Below are 14,873 nucleotides of genomic sequence, written 5' to 3' on the forward strand. Positions count from 1 at the left end.
TCCATACCTCTCCCTACCCCCTCCTCTAGTCAGGATGTCTATCATTAAGATCCATACCTCTCTATCCCCCCCTCCTCTAGTCAGGATGTCTATCATTAAGATCCATACCTCTCTCTACCCCCCCCTCCTCTAGTCAGGATGTCTATCATTAAGATCCATACCTCTCTCTCTACCCCCTCCTCTAGTCAGGATGTCTATCATTAAGATCCATACCTCTCTCTACCTCTCCTCCCTCCTCTAGTCAGGATGTCTATCATTAAGATCCATACCTCTCTCTACCCCCCTCCTCCAGGATGTCTATCACCCCCCTCTAGTCAGGATGTCTATCATTAAGATCCATACCCCTCTCTGCCCCCCTCCTCCTCTAGTCAGGATGTCTATCATTAAGATCCATACCTCTCTCATTAAGATCTACCCCCCCCTCCTCTAGTCAGGATGTCTATCATTAAGATCCATACCTCTCTCTACCCCCTCCTCTAGTCAGGATGTCTATCATTAAGATCCATACCTCTAGTCAGGATGTCTATCCCCCCTCTCTCTAGTCAGTCAGGATGTCTATCATTAAGATCCATACCTCTCTCTCATTAAGATCCATAAGATCCATGCCTCTCTCTACCTCTCTCTACCTCTCCTCCTACCCCCCCTCCCTCATTAAGATCCATACCTCTCTCTACCCCCCTCCTCTAGTCAGGATGTCTATCATTAAGATCCATACCTCTCTCTCTACCCCCCCCCCCTCCTCTAGTCAGGATGTCTATCATTAAGATCCATACCTCTCTCTACCCCCCTCCTCTAGTCAGGATGTCTATCATTAAGATCCATACCTCTCTCTACCCCCCTCCTCTAGTCAGGATGTCTATCATTAAGATCCATACCTCTCTCTACCCCCCCTCCTCTAGTCAGGATGTCTATCATTAAGATCCATACCTCCTCTCTACCCCCCTCCTCTAGTCAGGATGTCTATCATTAAGATCCATATACCCCCCTCCTCTAGTCAGGATGTCTATCATTAAGATCCATACCTCTCCTACCCCCCTCCTCTAGTCAGGATGATGATCCATATACCCCCTCCTCTAGTCAGGATGTCTATCATTAAGATCCCGCTCCTCTCTCTACCCCCCTCCTCTAGTCAGGATGTCTATCATTAAGATCCATACCTCTCTCTACCCCCCCCTCCTCTAGTCAGGATGTCTATCATTAAGATCCATACCTCTCTCTACCCCCCTCCTCCAGGATGTCTATCATTAAGATCCATACCTCTCTCTACCCCCTCCTCTAGTCAGGATGTCTATCATTAAGATCCATACCAGGATGTCTATCATTAAGATCCATACCCCTGCCCCCCTCCTCTAGTCAGGATGTCTATCATTAAGATCCATACCTCTCTCTACCCCCCTCCTCTAGTCAGGATGTCTATCATTAAGATCCATACCTCTCTCTACCCCTCTCTAGTCAGGATGTCTATCATTAAGATCCATACCTCTCTCTCTACCCCCTCCTCTAGTCAGGATGTCTATCATTAAGATCCATACCTCTCTCTCTCCTCTAGTCAGGATGTCTATCATTAAGATCCATACACTCAGGATGTCTATCATTAAGATCCATACCTCCTCTCAGGATGTCCCCCTCCTCTAGTCAGGATGTCTATCATTAAGATCCATACCTCTCTCTCTACCCCCCCTCCTCTGTCAGGATGTCTATCATTAAGATCCATGCCTCTCTCTCTACCCCCCTCCTCTAGTCAGGATGTCTATCATTAAGATCCATACCTCTCTCTCTACCCCCTCCTCTAGTCTCATTAAGATCCATACCCCTCTACCCCCCCCCCTCTAGTCAGGATGTCTATCATTAAGATCCATACTCTAGTCAGGATGTCTATCATTAAGATCCATACCTCTCTCTCTACCCCCTCCTCTAGTCAGGATGATGATCTATCACCCCCCTCCTCTAAGGATCTATCATTAAGATCCATACTCTACCCCCTCTAGTCAGGATGTCTATCATTAAGATCCCCCTCCTCTAGTCAGGATGATGATCCATATCTCTCTACCCCCCTCCCTCTAGTCAGATCCATATCCATACCTCTCTCTATCCCCCCCCTCCTCTAGTCAGGATGTCCTACCCCCCTCCTCTCGGGATGTCTCATTAAGATCCATACCTCTCTCTCTACCCCCTCCTCTAGTCAGGATGTCTATCATTAAGATCCATACCCTCTCTCTACCCCCCCTCCTCTAGTCAGGATGTCTATCATTAGATCCCTCTCTCTCTGGGATGTCTATCCCCCCTCCTCTAGTCAGGATGTCTATCATTAAGATCCATACCTCTCTCTCTACCCCCCTCCTCTAGTCAGGATGTCTATCTCTACCCAGGATGTCCTATCCCCCCTCCTCCTCTAGTCAGGATGTCTATCATTAAGATCCATACCTCTCTACCCCCCCCTCCTCTAGTCAGGATGTCTATCATTAAGATCTACCCCCTCCTCTCTAGTCAGGATGTCTATCATTAAGATCCATATACTAGTCAGGATGTCTATCTCCTACCCCCCTCCTCTAGTCAGGATGTCTATCATTAAGATCCATACCTCTCTCCATACCTCCCCTCCTCTAGTCAGGATGTCTATCATTAAGATCCATACCTCTCTACTCTCTACCCCCCTCCTCTAGTCAGGATGTCTATCATTAAGATCCATACCTCTCAGGATGTCTATCTAAGATCCATGCCCTCTCTCTACAGGATGTCCCCCCTCTAGTCAGGATGTCTATCATTAAGATCCATACCCCCTCCTCTAGTCTCTCTATCCATACCTCTCTCTCTACCCACCTCAGGATGTCTCATTAGATCCATACCCCCCTCCTCTAGTCAGGATGTCTATCATTAAGATCCATACTGAGTCAGGATGTCTCATTAAGATCCATGCCTCTCTCTCCCCCCTCCTCTAGTCAGGATGTCTATCATTAAGATCCATACCTCTAGTCAGGATGTCTATCATTAAGATCCATACCTCTCTCTACCCCCCCTCCTCTAGTCAGGATGTCTATCATTAAGATCCATACCTCTCTCTATCATTAAGATCCATACCCCCCTCCTCTAGTCAGGATGTCTATCATTAAGATCCATACCTCTCTCTCTACCCCCCTCTAGTCAGGATGTCCTCTAAGATCCATACCTCTCTCTACCCTCCCTACCCCCCCCTCTAGTCAGGATGTCTATCATTAAGATCCATACCTCTCTACCCCCCTCCTCTAGTCAGGATGTCTATCATTAAGATCCATACCCCCTCCTCTAGTCTCTACCCCTCTCTACCCCCCCTCTAGTCAGGATGTCTATCATTAAGATCCATACCTCTCTCTACCCCCTCCTCTAGTCAGGATGTCTATCATTAAGATCCATACCTCTCTCTACCCCCCCCCTCAGGATGTCATTTAAGATCCATACCTCTCTCTACCCCCCTCCTCTAGTCAGGATGTCTATCATTAAGATCCATACCTCCACCCCCCCTCCTCTAGTCAGGATGTCTATCATTAAGATCCATACCTCTCTCTACCCCCCTCCTCTAGTCAGGATGTCTATCATTAAGATCTATCATTAAGATCCATAAGATCCTACCTCTCTCTACCCCCCCCTCTAGTCAGGGATGTCTACCCCCCCTCCTCTAGTCAGGATGTCTATCATTAGATCCATACCTCTCTCTACCCCTACCTCCAGGATGTCTATCATTAAGATCCATACCTCTCCTCTCTACCCCCCTCCTCTAGTCAGGATGTCTATCATTAAGTCTATCAGGATTAAGATCCATACCTCTCTCTCTACCCCCTCCTCTAGTCAGGATGTCTATCATTAAGATCCATACCCCCTCCTCTAGTCTTCATTAAGATCCTACCCCCCTCCTCTAGTCAGGATGTCTATCATTAAGATCCATACCTCTCTCTACCCCCTCCTTAGTCAGGATGATAAGATCCATACCTCTCTCTCTACCCCCCTCCTCTAGTCAGGATGTCTATCATTAAGATACCTCTCTCTACCACCCCACCCCCTCCTCTAGTCAGGATGTCTATCATTAAGATCCACTCTAGTCAGGATGCCTCTCTCTCTCTCTAGTCAGGATGTCTATCACTAAGATCCATGCCCGAGAGATCCTCGACTCCAGAGGAAACCCCACCGTGGAGGTGGACCTCTACACCGCTAAAGGTGCACACAGTGTTTACATACAAACATACTGTACCACAATGTTGTTCACCGACCCAGCAGTCTAACCTCTCTCTGTCTCTCTCTCTCTCTGTCTCTCTTTCTCTCTCTCTCTCTCTCTGTCTCTCTCTCTCTCTGTGTTCAGGCCGTTTCAGGGCAGCCGTGCCCAGCGGTGCCTCTACCGGTGTCCATGAGGCTCTGGAGCTTAGAGATGGAGACAAGTCTCGCTACCTGGGAAAAGGTGAGTCCGATCCATAGAGGTGGATAGATGGTGCACTTGGCCCAAAGCTTGTTTTAGCATGGGCAGGGACGTTGAGGACTTTAATCATTTTGAAGTAGTCAGATAGGTAGCCTAGCGACAGGTAGCCTAGCGACAGGTAGCCTAGCGACAGGTAGCCTAGCGTTTAAGAATGTTAGGCCATTAACCGAAAGGTTGGTGGTTCAAATCCGGAGGCGGCAGTTACTACTGTTACTACTGTTGTTGCTGCTGTTACTACTACTGTTGTTGCTGCTGTTACTACTGTTACTACTGTTACTACTGTTACTACTGTTACTACTGTTACTACTGTTACTACTGTTGCTACTGTTACTACTGTTACTACTGTTGTTGCTGCTGTTACTACTGTTGTTGCTGCTGTTGCTGCTGTTACTACTGTTACTACTGTTGTTACTACTGTTACTACTGTTACTGCTGTTACTACTGTTGTTGCTGCTGTTACTACTGTTACTACTGTTACTACTGTTACTGCTGTTACTACTGTTACTACTGTTACTCACTGTTGCTGCTGTTACCACTGTTACTGTTATTGTTGCTTGCTGCTGTTACTACTGTTACTACTGTTACTACTTGCTGTTACTACTGTTACTACTGTTACTACTGTTTACTGTTACCACTGTTACTACTGTTACTACTGTTGTTGCTGCTGTTACTACAGTTGCTGCTGCTGTTACTACTGTTGTTACTACTGTTACTACTGTTACTACTGTTACTACTGTTACTACTGTTGCTGCTGTTACTACTGTTACTACTGTTGTACTGTTACTACTGTTACTACTGTTGTTGCTGCTGTTACTACTGTTTACTACTGTTGCTGTTACTACTGTTACTACTGTTACTGCTGTTACTACTGTACTGTTTGCTGCTGTTACTACTGTTACTACTGTTGCTGTTACTACTGTTACTACTACTGTTACTACTGTTACTACTGTTGTTTGCTGTTGCTGCTGTTACTACTGTTACTACTGTTACTACTGTTACTACTGTTACTACTGTTACTACTGTTACTACTGTTACTACTGTTACTACTGTTACTACTGTTACTACTGTTACTACTGTTACTACTGTTACTACTGTTACTACTGTTGCTGCTGCTGTTACTACTGTTACTACTGTTACTACTGTTGTTACTACTGTTACTACTGTTACTACTGTTGTTACTACTGTTGTTGCTGCTGTTACTACTGTTACTACTGTTGTTGCTGCTGTTACTACTGTTACTACTGTTACTACTGTTACTACTGTTGCTACTGTTACTACTGTTGTTGCTGCTGTTACTACTGTTACTACTGTTACTACTGTTACTACTGTTACTACTGTTACTACTGTTACTACTGTTACTACTGTTGTTGCTGTACTACTGTTACTACTGTTACTACTGTTGTTGCTGCTGTTACTACTGTTACTACTGTTACTGCTGTTACTACTGTTACTACTGTTGTTGCTGCTGTTACTACTGTTACTACTGTTGTTGCTGCTGTTACTACTGTTACTACTGTTGTTGCTGCTGTTACTACTGTTACTACTGTTGCTGCTGCTGTTACTACTGTTACTACTGTTGTTGCTGCTGTTACTACTGTTACTACTGTTGCTGCTGCTGTTACTACTGTTACTACTGTTACTACTGTTACTACTGTTACTACTGTTGTTGCTGCTGTTACTACTGTTACTACTGTTGCTTGCTGTTACTACGGGTTGTTTACTACTGTTACTACTGTTGCTGCTGCTGTTACCACTGTTACTACTGTTGTTGCTGCTGTTACTACTGTTACTACTGTTACTACTGTTTACTGTGCTGTTACTACTGTTACCACTGTTACTACTGTTACTACTGTTGCTACTGTTGTTACTGTTACTACTGTTACTACTGTTGTTGCTGTTACTACTGTTACTACTGTTACTTACTGCTGTTACTGCTGTTACTACTGTTACTACTGTTGTTTACTGTTACTACTGTTACTACTGTTATTTGTTACTGCTGTTACTACTGTTGTTGCTACTGTTACTGTTTGTTTAACAATTTGCTGTTACTACTGTTGTTACTGCTGTTACCACTGTTGTTGCTGCTGTTACTACTGTACTGTTGCCACTGTTACTACTGTTGTTGCTGCTGTTACTACTGTTGCTACTGTTGTTACTGCTGTTACTACTGTTGTTGCTGCTGTTACTACTGTTACTACTGTTACTACTGTTGCTGCTGTTATACTGTTTACTGTTGTTGCTACTGTTACTACTGTTGCTGCTGCTGTTACTACTGTTACCACTGGGTTTGCTGCTGTTACTACAGTTACTACTGTTGTTGCTGCTGTTACTACTGTACTACTGTTACTACTGTTACTACTGTTACTACTGTTACTACTGTTACTACTGTTTACTACTGTTACTACTGTTACTACTGTTACTACTGTTGTTGTTGCTGTTACTACTGTTACTACTGTTACTACTGTTACTGCACTGTTACTACTGTTGTTGCTGTTGCTGTTACTACTGTTGCTGCACCACTGTTGTTACTGCTGTTTGCTGTTGCTATTACTACTGTTGTTGCTGCTGTTACTACTGTTACTACTGTTATTTGCTGCTGTTACTACACTGTTGCTGCTGTTACTACTGTTGTTGCTGCTGTTACCACTGTTACTACTGTTACTACTGTTGTTACTACTGTTGTTTGCTGCTGTTACTACTGTTGCTACTGTTGCTGCTGTTACTACTGTTGTTGCTGCTGTTACCACTGTTACTACTGTTGTTGCTGCTGTTACTACTGCTGTACTTACTGTTACTACTGTTTTGCTGCTGTTACTACTGTTACTACTGTTGTTGCTGTTACTACTGTTACTACTGTTACCACTATTTACTTGTTGTTGCTGCTGTTTACTGCTACTGTTACTACTGTTGTTGCTGCTGTTACTGTTACTACTGCTGTTGATTGCTGTTACTACTGTTGTTGCTGCTGTTACTACTGTTGCTGCTGCTTACTACTGTTACTACTGTTACTACTGTTGTTGCTGCTGTTACTACTGTTACTACTGTTGCTACTGTTACTACTGTTGTTGCTGCTGTTACTACTGTTACTGCTGTTACTACTGTTACCACTGTTACTACTGCTGTTACTACTGTTACTACTGTTACTACTGTTGTTGCTGCTGTTACTACTGTTACTGCTGTTACTACTGTTGTTGCTGCTGTTACTACTGTTGTTGCTGCTGTTACTACAGTTGCTGCTGCTGTTACTACTGTTACTACAGTTGCTGCTGCTGTTACTACTGTTACTACTGTTACTACTGTTACTACTGTTGCTGCTGTTACTACTGTTACTGTTACTGTTGCTGCTGCTGTTACTGCTGTTGCTGTTACTGTTACTACTGTTGTGCTGTTACTGCTGTTACTACTGTTGTTGCTGCTGTTACTACTGTGTTGTTTGTTACTGCTGTTACTACTGTTACTACTGTTGTTTGCTGCTGTTACTGTTACCACTACTACTGTTGTTGCTGCTGTTACTACTGTTACTGCTGTTACCACTGTTTGTTACTACTGTTACTACTGTTGTTGCTGTTACTACTGTTACTACTGTTACCAGTTTTGCTGCTGTTGTACTGTTGTTGCTGTTACTACAGTTGTTACTGCTGTTACTACTGTTGCTGCTGTTACTTTTACTGTTGTTACTACTGTTGCTTACTACTGTTACTACTGTTACTACTGTTATTGCTGCTGTTACTACTGTTGCTGTTACTACTGTTGCTGCTGCTGTTACTACTGTTACTACTGTTACTACTGTTACTACTGTTGTTACTACTGTTACTACTGTTACTACTGTTGTTGCTGTTACTACTGTTACTACTGTTACTACTGTTATTGCTGTTACTACTGTTACTACTGTTACTACTGTTACTACTGTTGTTTGCTGTTACTACTGTTACTGCTGTTACTGCTGTTACTACTGTTACTGCTGTTACTACTGTTGTTGCTGCTGTTGTTGACTGTTGCTACTGTTACTACAGTTGTTGCTGCTGTTATTGTTGTTGCTGCTGTTACCACTGTTGCTGCTGCTGTTGCTGCTGTTACCACTGTTACTACTGTTGTTGCTGCTGTTACCACTGTTGTTACTACTGTTACTACTGTTGCTGTTACTGATTGTTACTGCTACTGTTACTACTGTTGTTACTGCTGTTACTACTGTTGCTGCTGCTGCTGTTACTACTGTTACTACTGTTACCACGGTTACTGTTACTACTGTTGTTGCTGCTGTTACTACTGTTTGCTGTTCACTGTTACTACTGTTGTTGCTGCTGTTACTACTGTTGCTGCTGCTGTTACTACTGTTACTACTGTTGTTGCTGCTGTTACTGTTACCACTGTTGTTACTGCTGTTGTTACTACTGTTACTACTGTTGTTGCTGCTGTTACTACTGTTACTACTACTGTTACTACTGTTGTTGCTGCTGTTACTACTGTTTACTACTGTTGCTGCTGTTACTACTGTTACTACTGTTGCTGCTGCTGTTACTACTGTTGTTGTTACTACTGTTGTTGCTGCTGTTACCACTGTTGTTACTGTTACTACTGTTGCAGTTGCTACTGTTACTGTTGCTGTTACTACTGTTACTACTGTTACTACTGTTGTTGCTGCTGTTACTACTGTTACTACTGTTACTACTGTTGTTACTGTTGACTGTTGCTGCTGTTACTACTGTTACTACCACTGTTGTTGTTGTTTGCTGTTACCACTGTTGTTGCTGCTGTTACTACTGCTATCGCTGTTGTACTGTTACTACTGTTACTACTGTTGCTGCTGTTACTACTGTTACTGTTACTACTGTTGCTGCTGCTGTTACTGCTGTTACTACAGTTGTTGCTGCTGTTACTGCTGTTACTACAGTTGTTGCTGCTGTTACTGCTGTTACTACTGTTACTGCTGTTACTGTTTGCTGCTGTTACTACTGCTGTTACTACTGTTACTACTGTTGTTGCTGCTGTTACTACTGTTGCTGCTGCTGTTACTACTGTTACTACTGTTGTTGCTGCTGTTACTACTGTTACTACTGTTACTACAGTTGCTGCTGCTGTTACTACTGTTACTACTGTTGTTGCTGCTGTTACTACTGTTACTACTGTTACTACTTTGTTGCTGTTACTACAGTTGTTGTGCTGTTACTACTGTTACTACTGTTGTTGCTGCTGTTACTACTGTTGTTGCTGCTGTTACTACTGTTACTACTGTTACTACTGTTACTACTGTTACTACTGTTGTTGTTGCTGTTACTACTGTTACTACTGTTACTACTGTTGTTGCTGCTGTTACTACTGTTACTGCTGTTACTACTGTTGCTGCTGCTGTTACTACTGTTACTGCTGTTACTACTGTTGTTGCTGCTGTTACTACTGTTGTTGCTGCTGTTACTACTGTTACTACTGTTACTACTGTTGTTGCTGCTGTTACTACTGTTGCTGCTGCTGTTACTGCTGTTACTACTGTTGCTGCTGCTGTTACTACTGTTACTACTGTTGTTGCTGCTGTTACTACTGTTACTACTGTTACTACAGTTGCTGCTGCTGTTACTACTGTTACTACTGTTGTTGCTGCTGTTACTACTGTTACTACTGTTGTTGCTGCTGTTACTACTGTACTGTTGCTGCTGTTACTACTGTTACTACTGTTCACTGCTGCTGTTACTACTGTTACTGCTGTTACTACTTGTTGTTACTACTGTTACTACTGTTGTTGCTGCTGTTACTACTGTTACTACTGTTACTACTGTTGTTGCTGCTGTTACTGCTGTTACTGCTGTTACTACTGTTACTACTGTTGCTGCTGTTACTACTGTTGTTGCTGCTGTTACTACTGTTACTACTGTTACTACTGTTACTACTGTTACTACTGTTACTACTGTTGTTGCTGCTGTTACTACTGTTGTTGCTGCTGTTACTACTGTTACTACTGTTACTACTGTTGTTGCTGCTGTTACTACTGTTACTACTGTTGTTGCTGCTGTTACTACTGTTACTACTGTTGCTGCTGCTGTTACTACTGTTACTACTGTTGTTGCTGCTGTTACTACTGTTACTACTGTTGTTGCTGCTGTTACTACTGTTGTTGCTGCTGTTACTACTGTTACTACAGTTGCTGCTGCTGTTACTACTGTTACTACTGTTGCTGCTGCTGTTACTACTGTTACTACTGTTACTACTGTTGCTGCTGTTACTACTGTTACTACTGTGCTGTTTGCTGTTACTACTGTTGCTGCTGTTACTACTGTTACTGCTGTTACTACTGTTACTACTGTTACTACTGTTGCTACTACTGTTACTACTGTTACTACTGTTACTACTGTTGTTGCTGCTGTTACTACAGTTGTTGCTGCTGCTGTTACTACTGTTACTGCTGTTGTTGCTGCTGTTTACTGCTGTTGATTTGCACTGTTACTACTGTTGTTGCTGCTGTTACTACTGTTGTTGCTGCTGTTACGGTTACTGTTACTACTGTTGTTGCTGCTGTTACTGCTGTTGTTGTTGCTGTTACTACTGTTGTTGCTGCTGTTGTTGCTACTGTTACTACTGTTGCTTGTTGCTGCTGTTGCTACTGTTACTACTACTGTTGTTGCTGCTGTTACTACTGTTACTACTGTTGTTGCTGCTGTTACTACTGTTACTACTGTTACTACTGTTACCACTGTTTAACCAACAACTACTGTTACTACTGTTACTACTGTTACTACTGTTGTTGCTGCTGTTACTACTGTTACTACTGTTACTACTGTTGTTGCTGCTGTTACTACTGTTGTTGCTGCTGTTACTACTGTTACTACTGTTACTACTGTTGTTGCTGCTGTTACTACTGTTACTACTGTTGTTGCTGCTGTTACTACTGTTACTACTGTTGTTGCTGCTGTTACTACTGTTACTACTGTTACTACTGTTGTTGCTGCTGTTACTACTGTTACTACTGTTACTACTGTTGTTGCTGCTGTTACTACTGTTACTACTGTTGTTGCTGCTGTTACTACTGTTGTTGCTACTGTTACTACTGTTGTTGCTGCTGTTACTACAGTTACTACTGTTTACTGTTGTTGCTTGTTACTACTGTTGTTTGCTGCTGTTACTACTGTTACTACTGTTGTTGCTGCTGTTACTACTGTTACTACTGTTGTTGCTGTTACTACTGTTGTGCTGCTGTTACTACTGTTGCTGCTGTTACTACTGTTGTTGCTGCTGTTACTACTGTTACTACTGTTGTTGCTGCTGTTACTACTGTTACTACTGTTACTACTGTTACTACTGTTGCTGCTGCTGTTACTACTGTTACTACTGTTACTACTGTTACTACTGTTACTACTGTTGCTGCTGCTGTTACTACTGTTACTACTGTTACTACTGTTACTACTGTTACTACTGTTGTTGCTGCTGTTACTACTGTTACTACTGTTACTACTGTTACTACTGTTGTTGTTGCTGCTGTTACTACTGTTACTACTGTTACTACTGTTGCTGCTGCTGTTACTACTGTTACTACTGTTGCTGCTGTTACTACTGTTGTTACTACTGTTACTACTGTTACTACTGTTACTACTGTTACTACTGTTGTTGTTGCTGTTACTACTGTTACTACTGTTACTACTGTTGTTGCTGCTGTTACTACTGTTACTACTGTTGTTGTTGCTGTTACTACTGTTGTTGCTGTTACTACTGTTACTACTGTTACTACTGTTGTTGCTGTTACTACTGTTACTACTGTTACTACTGTTGTTGTTGCTGTTACTACTGTTGCTGCTGCTGTTACTACTGTTACTACTGTTACTACTGTTACTACTGTTACTACTGTTGTTGTTGCTGTTACTACTGTTGCTGCTGCTGTTACTACTGTTACTACTGTTGCTGCTGTTACTACTGTTGTTGCTGCTGTTACTACTGTTGTTGTTGCTGTTACTACTGTTACTACTGTTACTACTGTTACTACTGTTACTACTGTTACTACTGTTACTACTGTTACTACTGTTACTACTGTTACTACTGTTACTACTGTTGTTGTTGCTGTTACTACTGTTACTACTGTTACTACTGTTGTTGCTGCTGTTACTACTGTTGTGCTGCTGTTGCTGTTACTACTGTTGTTTGCTGTTACCACTGTTACTACTGTTTGCTGCTGTTACTGTTACTGCTGTTGCTTGCTGTTACTACTGTTACTACTGTTACTACTGTTGTTGCTGCTGTTACTACTGTTACTGCTGTTACTACTGTTACTACTGTTACTACTGTTGTTGTTGTTGTTGCTGCTGTTACTACTGTTACTACTGTTACTACTGTTACTACTGTTGTTGTTGTTGTTGCTGCTGTTACTACTGTTACTGCTGTTGCTGCTGTTGCTGCTGTTACTACTGTTGTTGCTGCTGTTACTACTGTTGTTACTACTGTTACTACTGTTGCTGCTGCTGCTGCTGTTACTACTGTTGTTACTACTGTTACTACTGTTGCTGCTGCTGTTACTACTGTTACTACTGTTACTACTGTTACTACTGTTACTACTGTTACTACTGTTACTACTGTTGTTGCTGCTGTTACTACTGTTGTTGCTGCTGTTACTACTGTTACTACTGTTACTACTGTTGTTGCTGCTGTTACTACTGTTACTACTGTTACTACTGTTGTTGCTGCTGTTACTACTGTTGTTGCTGCTGTTACTACTGTTGTTGCTGCTGTTACTACTGTTACTACAGTTGCTGCTGCTGCACTGTTACTACTATTGTTGCTCAGTTACTACTGTTACTACTGTTACTACTGTTACTGCACTGTTGCTACTGTTACTTGTTGTTGTTTGCTGTTACTACTGTTGTTGCTACTGTTGCTGTTACTACTGTTACTACTGTTGTTGCTGCTGTTACTACTGTTGCTGCTGCTGTTACTACTGTTACTTGTTGCTGTTACCACTGTTACTACTGTTACTACTGTTTACTTCACTGTTACTACACTGTTGCTACTGTTACTACTGTTACTACTGTTGCTGCTGCTACTGTTACTGTTACTGCTGTTGCTGCTGCTGTTACTGCTGTTACTACTGTTGTTGCTGCTGTTACTACTGTTGTTGCTGCTGTTACTACTGTTACTACTGTTACCACTGTTACTACTGTTACTACTGTTACTGTTACTACTGTTACTACTGTGTTTACTACTGCAGTTACTACTGTTACTACTGTTACTACTGTTACTGTTACTACAGTTGTTGCTGCTGTTACTACTGTTACTACTGTTGCTGCCTGTTGCTGTTGTTACTTACTGTTGCTGCTGCTGTTGCTGCTGTTACTACTGTTACTACTGTTACTACTGTTGCTGCTGTTACTACAGTTGCTGCTGCTGTTACTACTGTTACCACTGCTGCTGCTGTTACTTACTGTTGCTGTTACTGTTACCACTGTTGTTGCTGTTGCTGTTACTACTGTTGTACTGTTACTACTGTTACTGTTACTGTTACTACAGTTGCTTGCTGTTACTACTGTTACTCGCTGTTACTACTGTTGTTGCTGCTGTTACTACTGTTGTTGCTGCTGTTACTACTGTTGTTGCTGCTGTTACTACTGTTACTACTGTTACTACTGTTACTACTGTTACTACTGTTACTACTGTTACTGTTACTACAGTTGCTGCTGCTGTTACTACTGTTACTACAGTTGCTGCTGCTGTTACTACTGTTACTACTGTTACTACTGTTACTACTGTTGCTGCTGTTACTACTGTACTACTGTTACTACTGTTGCTGCTGCTGTTACTGCTGTTACTACTGTTACTACTGTTGTTGCTGCTGTTACTACTGTTGCTGCTGCTGTTACTACCACTGTTGCTGCTGCTGTTACCACTGCTGTTACTACTGTTACTACTGTTGTTGCTGCTGTTACTACTGTTGTTTGCTGCTGCTGCTGTTACTACTGTTGTTACTGTTGTTACTGCTGCTGTTACTACTGTTGTTGCTGCTGTTACTACTGTTACTGCTGTTACTACTGTTGCTGCTGCTGTTACTACTGTTACTACTGTTACTACTGTTGTTGCTGCTGTTACTACTGTTACTGCTGTTACTACTGTTGTTGCTGCTGTTACTACTGTTACTACTGTTACTACTGTTGTTGCTGCTGTTACTACTGTTACTACTGTTACTACTGTTGTTGCTGCTGTTACTACTGTTGCTGCTGTTACTACTGTTGCTGCTGCTGTTACTACTGTTACTACTGTTGTTGCTGCTGTTACTACTGTTACTACTGTTACTACAGTTGCTGCTGCTGTTACTACAGTTACTACAGTTGTTGCTGCTGTTACTACTGTTACTGTTACTACTGTTGTTGCTGCTGTTACTACTGTTACTGTTACTACTGTTGCTGCTGCTGTTACTGCTGTTACTACAGTTGTTGCTGCTGTTACTACTGTTGTTGCTGCT

The 14,873-nt window shown here is 42.3% G+C and overlaps 1 protein-coding gene across 2 annotated transcripts in view; it reads left to right on the forward strand.

The window, feature by feature from the left end:
* Nucleotides 1–14,873, forward strand: part of LOC115127099 (beta-enolase) — a 36,034-nt gene that overhangs the window by 7,576 nt on the left and 13,585 nt on the right. For both annotated transcript variants that reach the window (XM_065025113.1, XM_065025114.1), the window contains exons 2-3: nucleotides 4,099–4,188; nucleotides 4,331–4,426. In XM_065025113.1, coding sequence (XP_064881185.1) covers nucleotides 4,104–4,188; nucleotides 4,331–4,426 — 181 coding nt within the window. In that variant the 5' untranslated portion in view covers nucleotides 4,099–4,103. The remainder of the gene's footprint in view (nucleotides 1–4,098; nucleotides 4,189–4,330; nucleotides 4,427–14,873) is intronic.

Source organism: Oncorhynchus nerka, linkage group LG12 (assembly GCF_034236695.1).
Source record: "Oncorhynchus nerka isolate Pitt River linkage group LG12, Oner_Uvic_2.0, whole genome shotgun sequence".
Lineage (NCBI taxonomy): Eukaryota > Metazoa > Chordata > Actinopteri > Salmoniformes > Salmonidae > Oncorhynchus > Oncorhynchus nerka.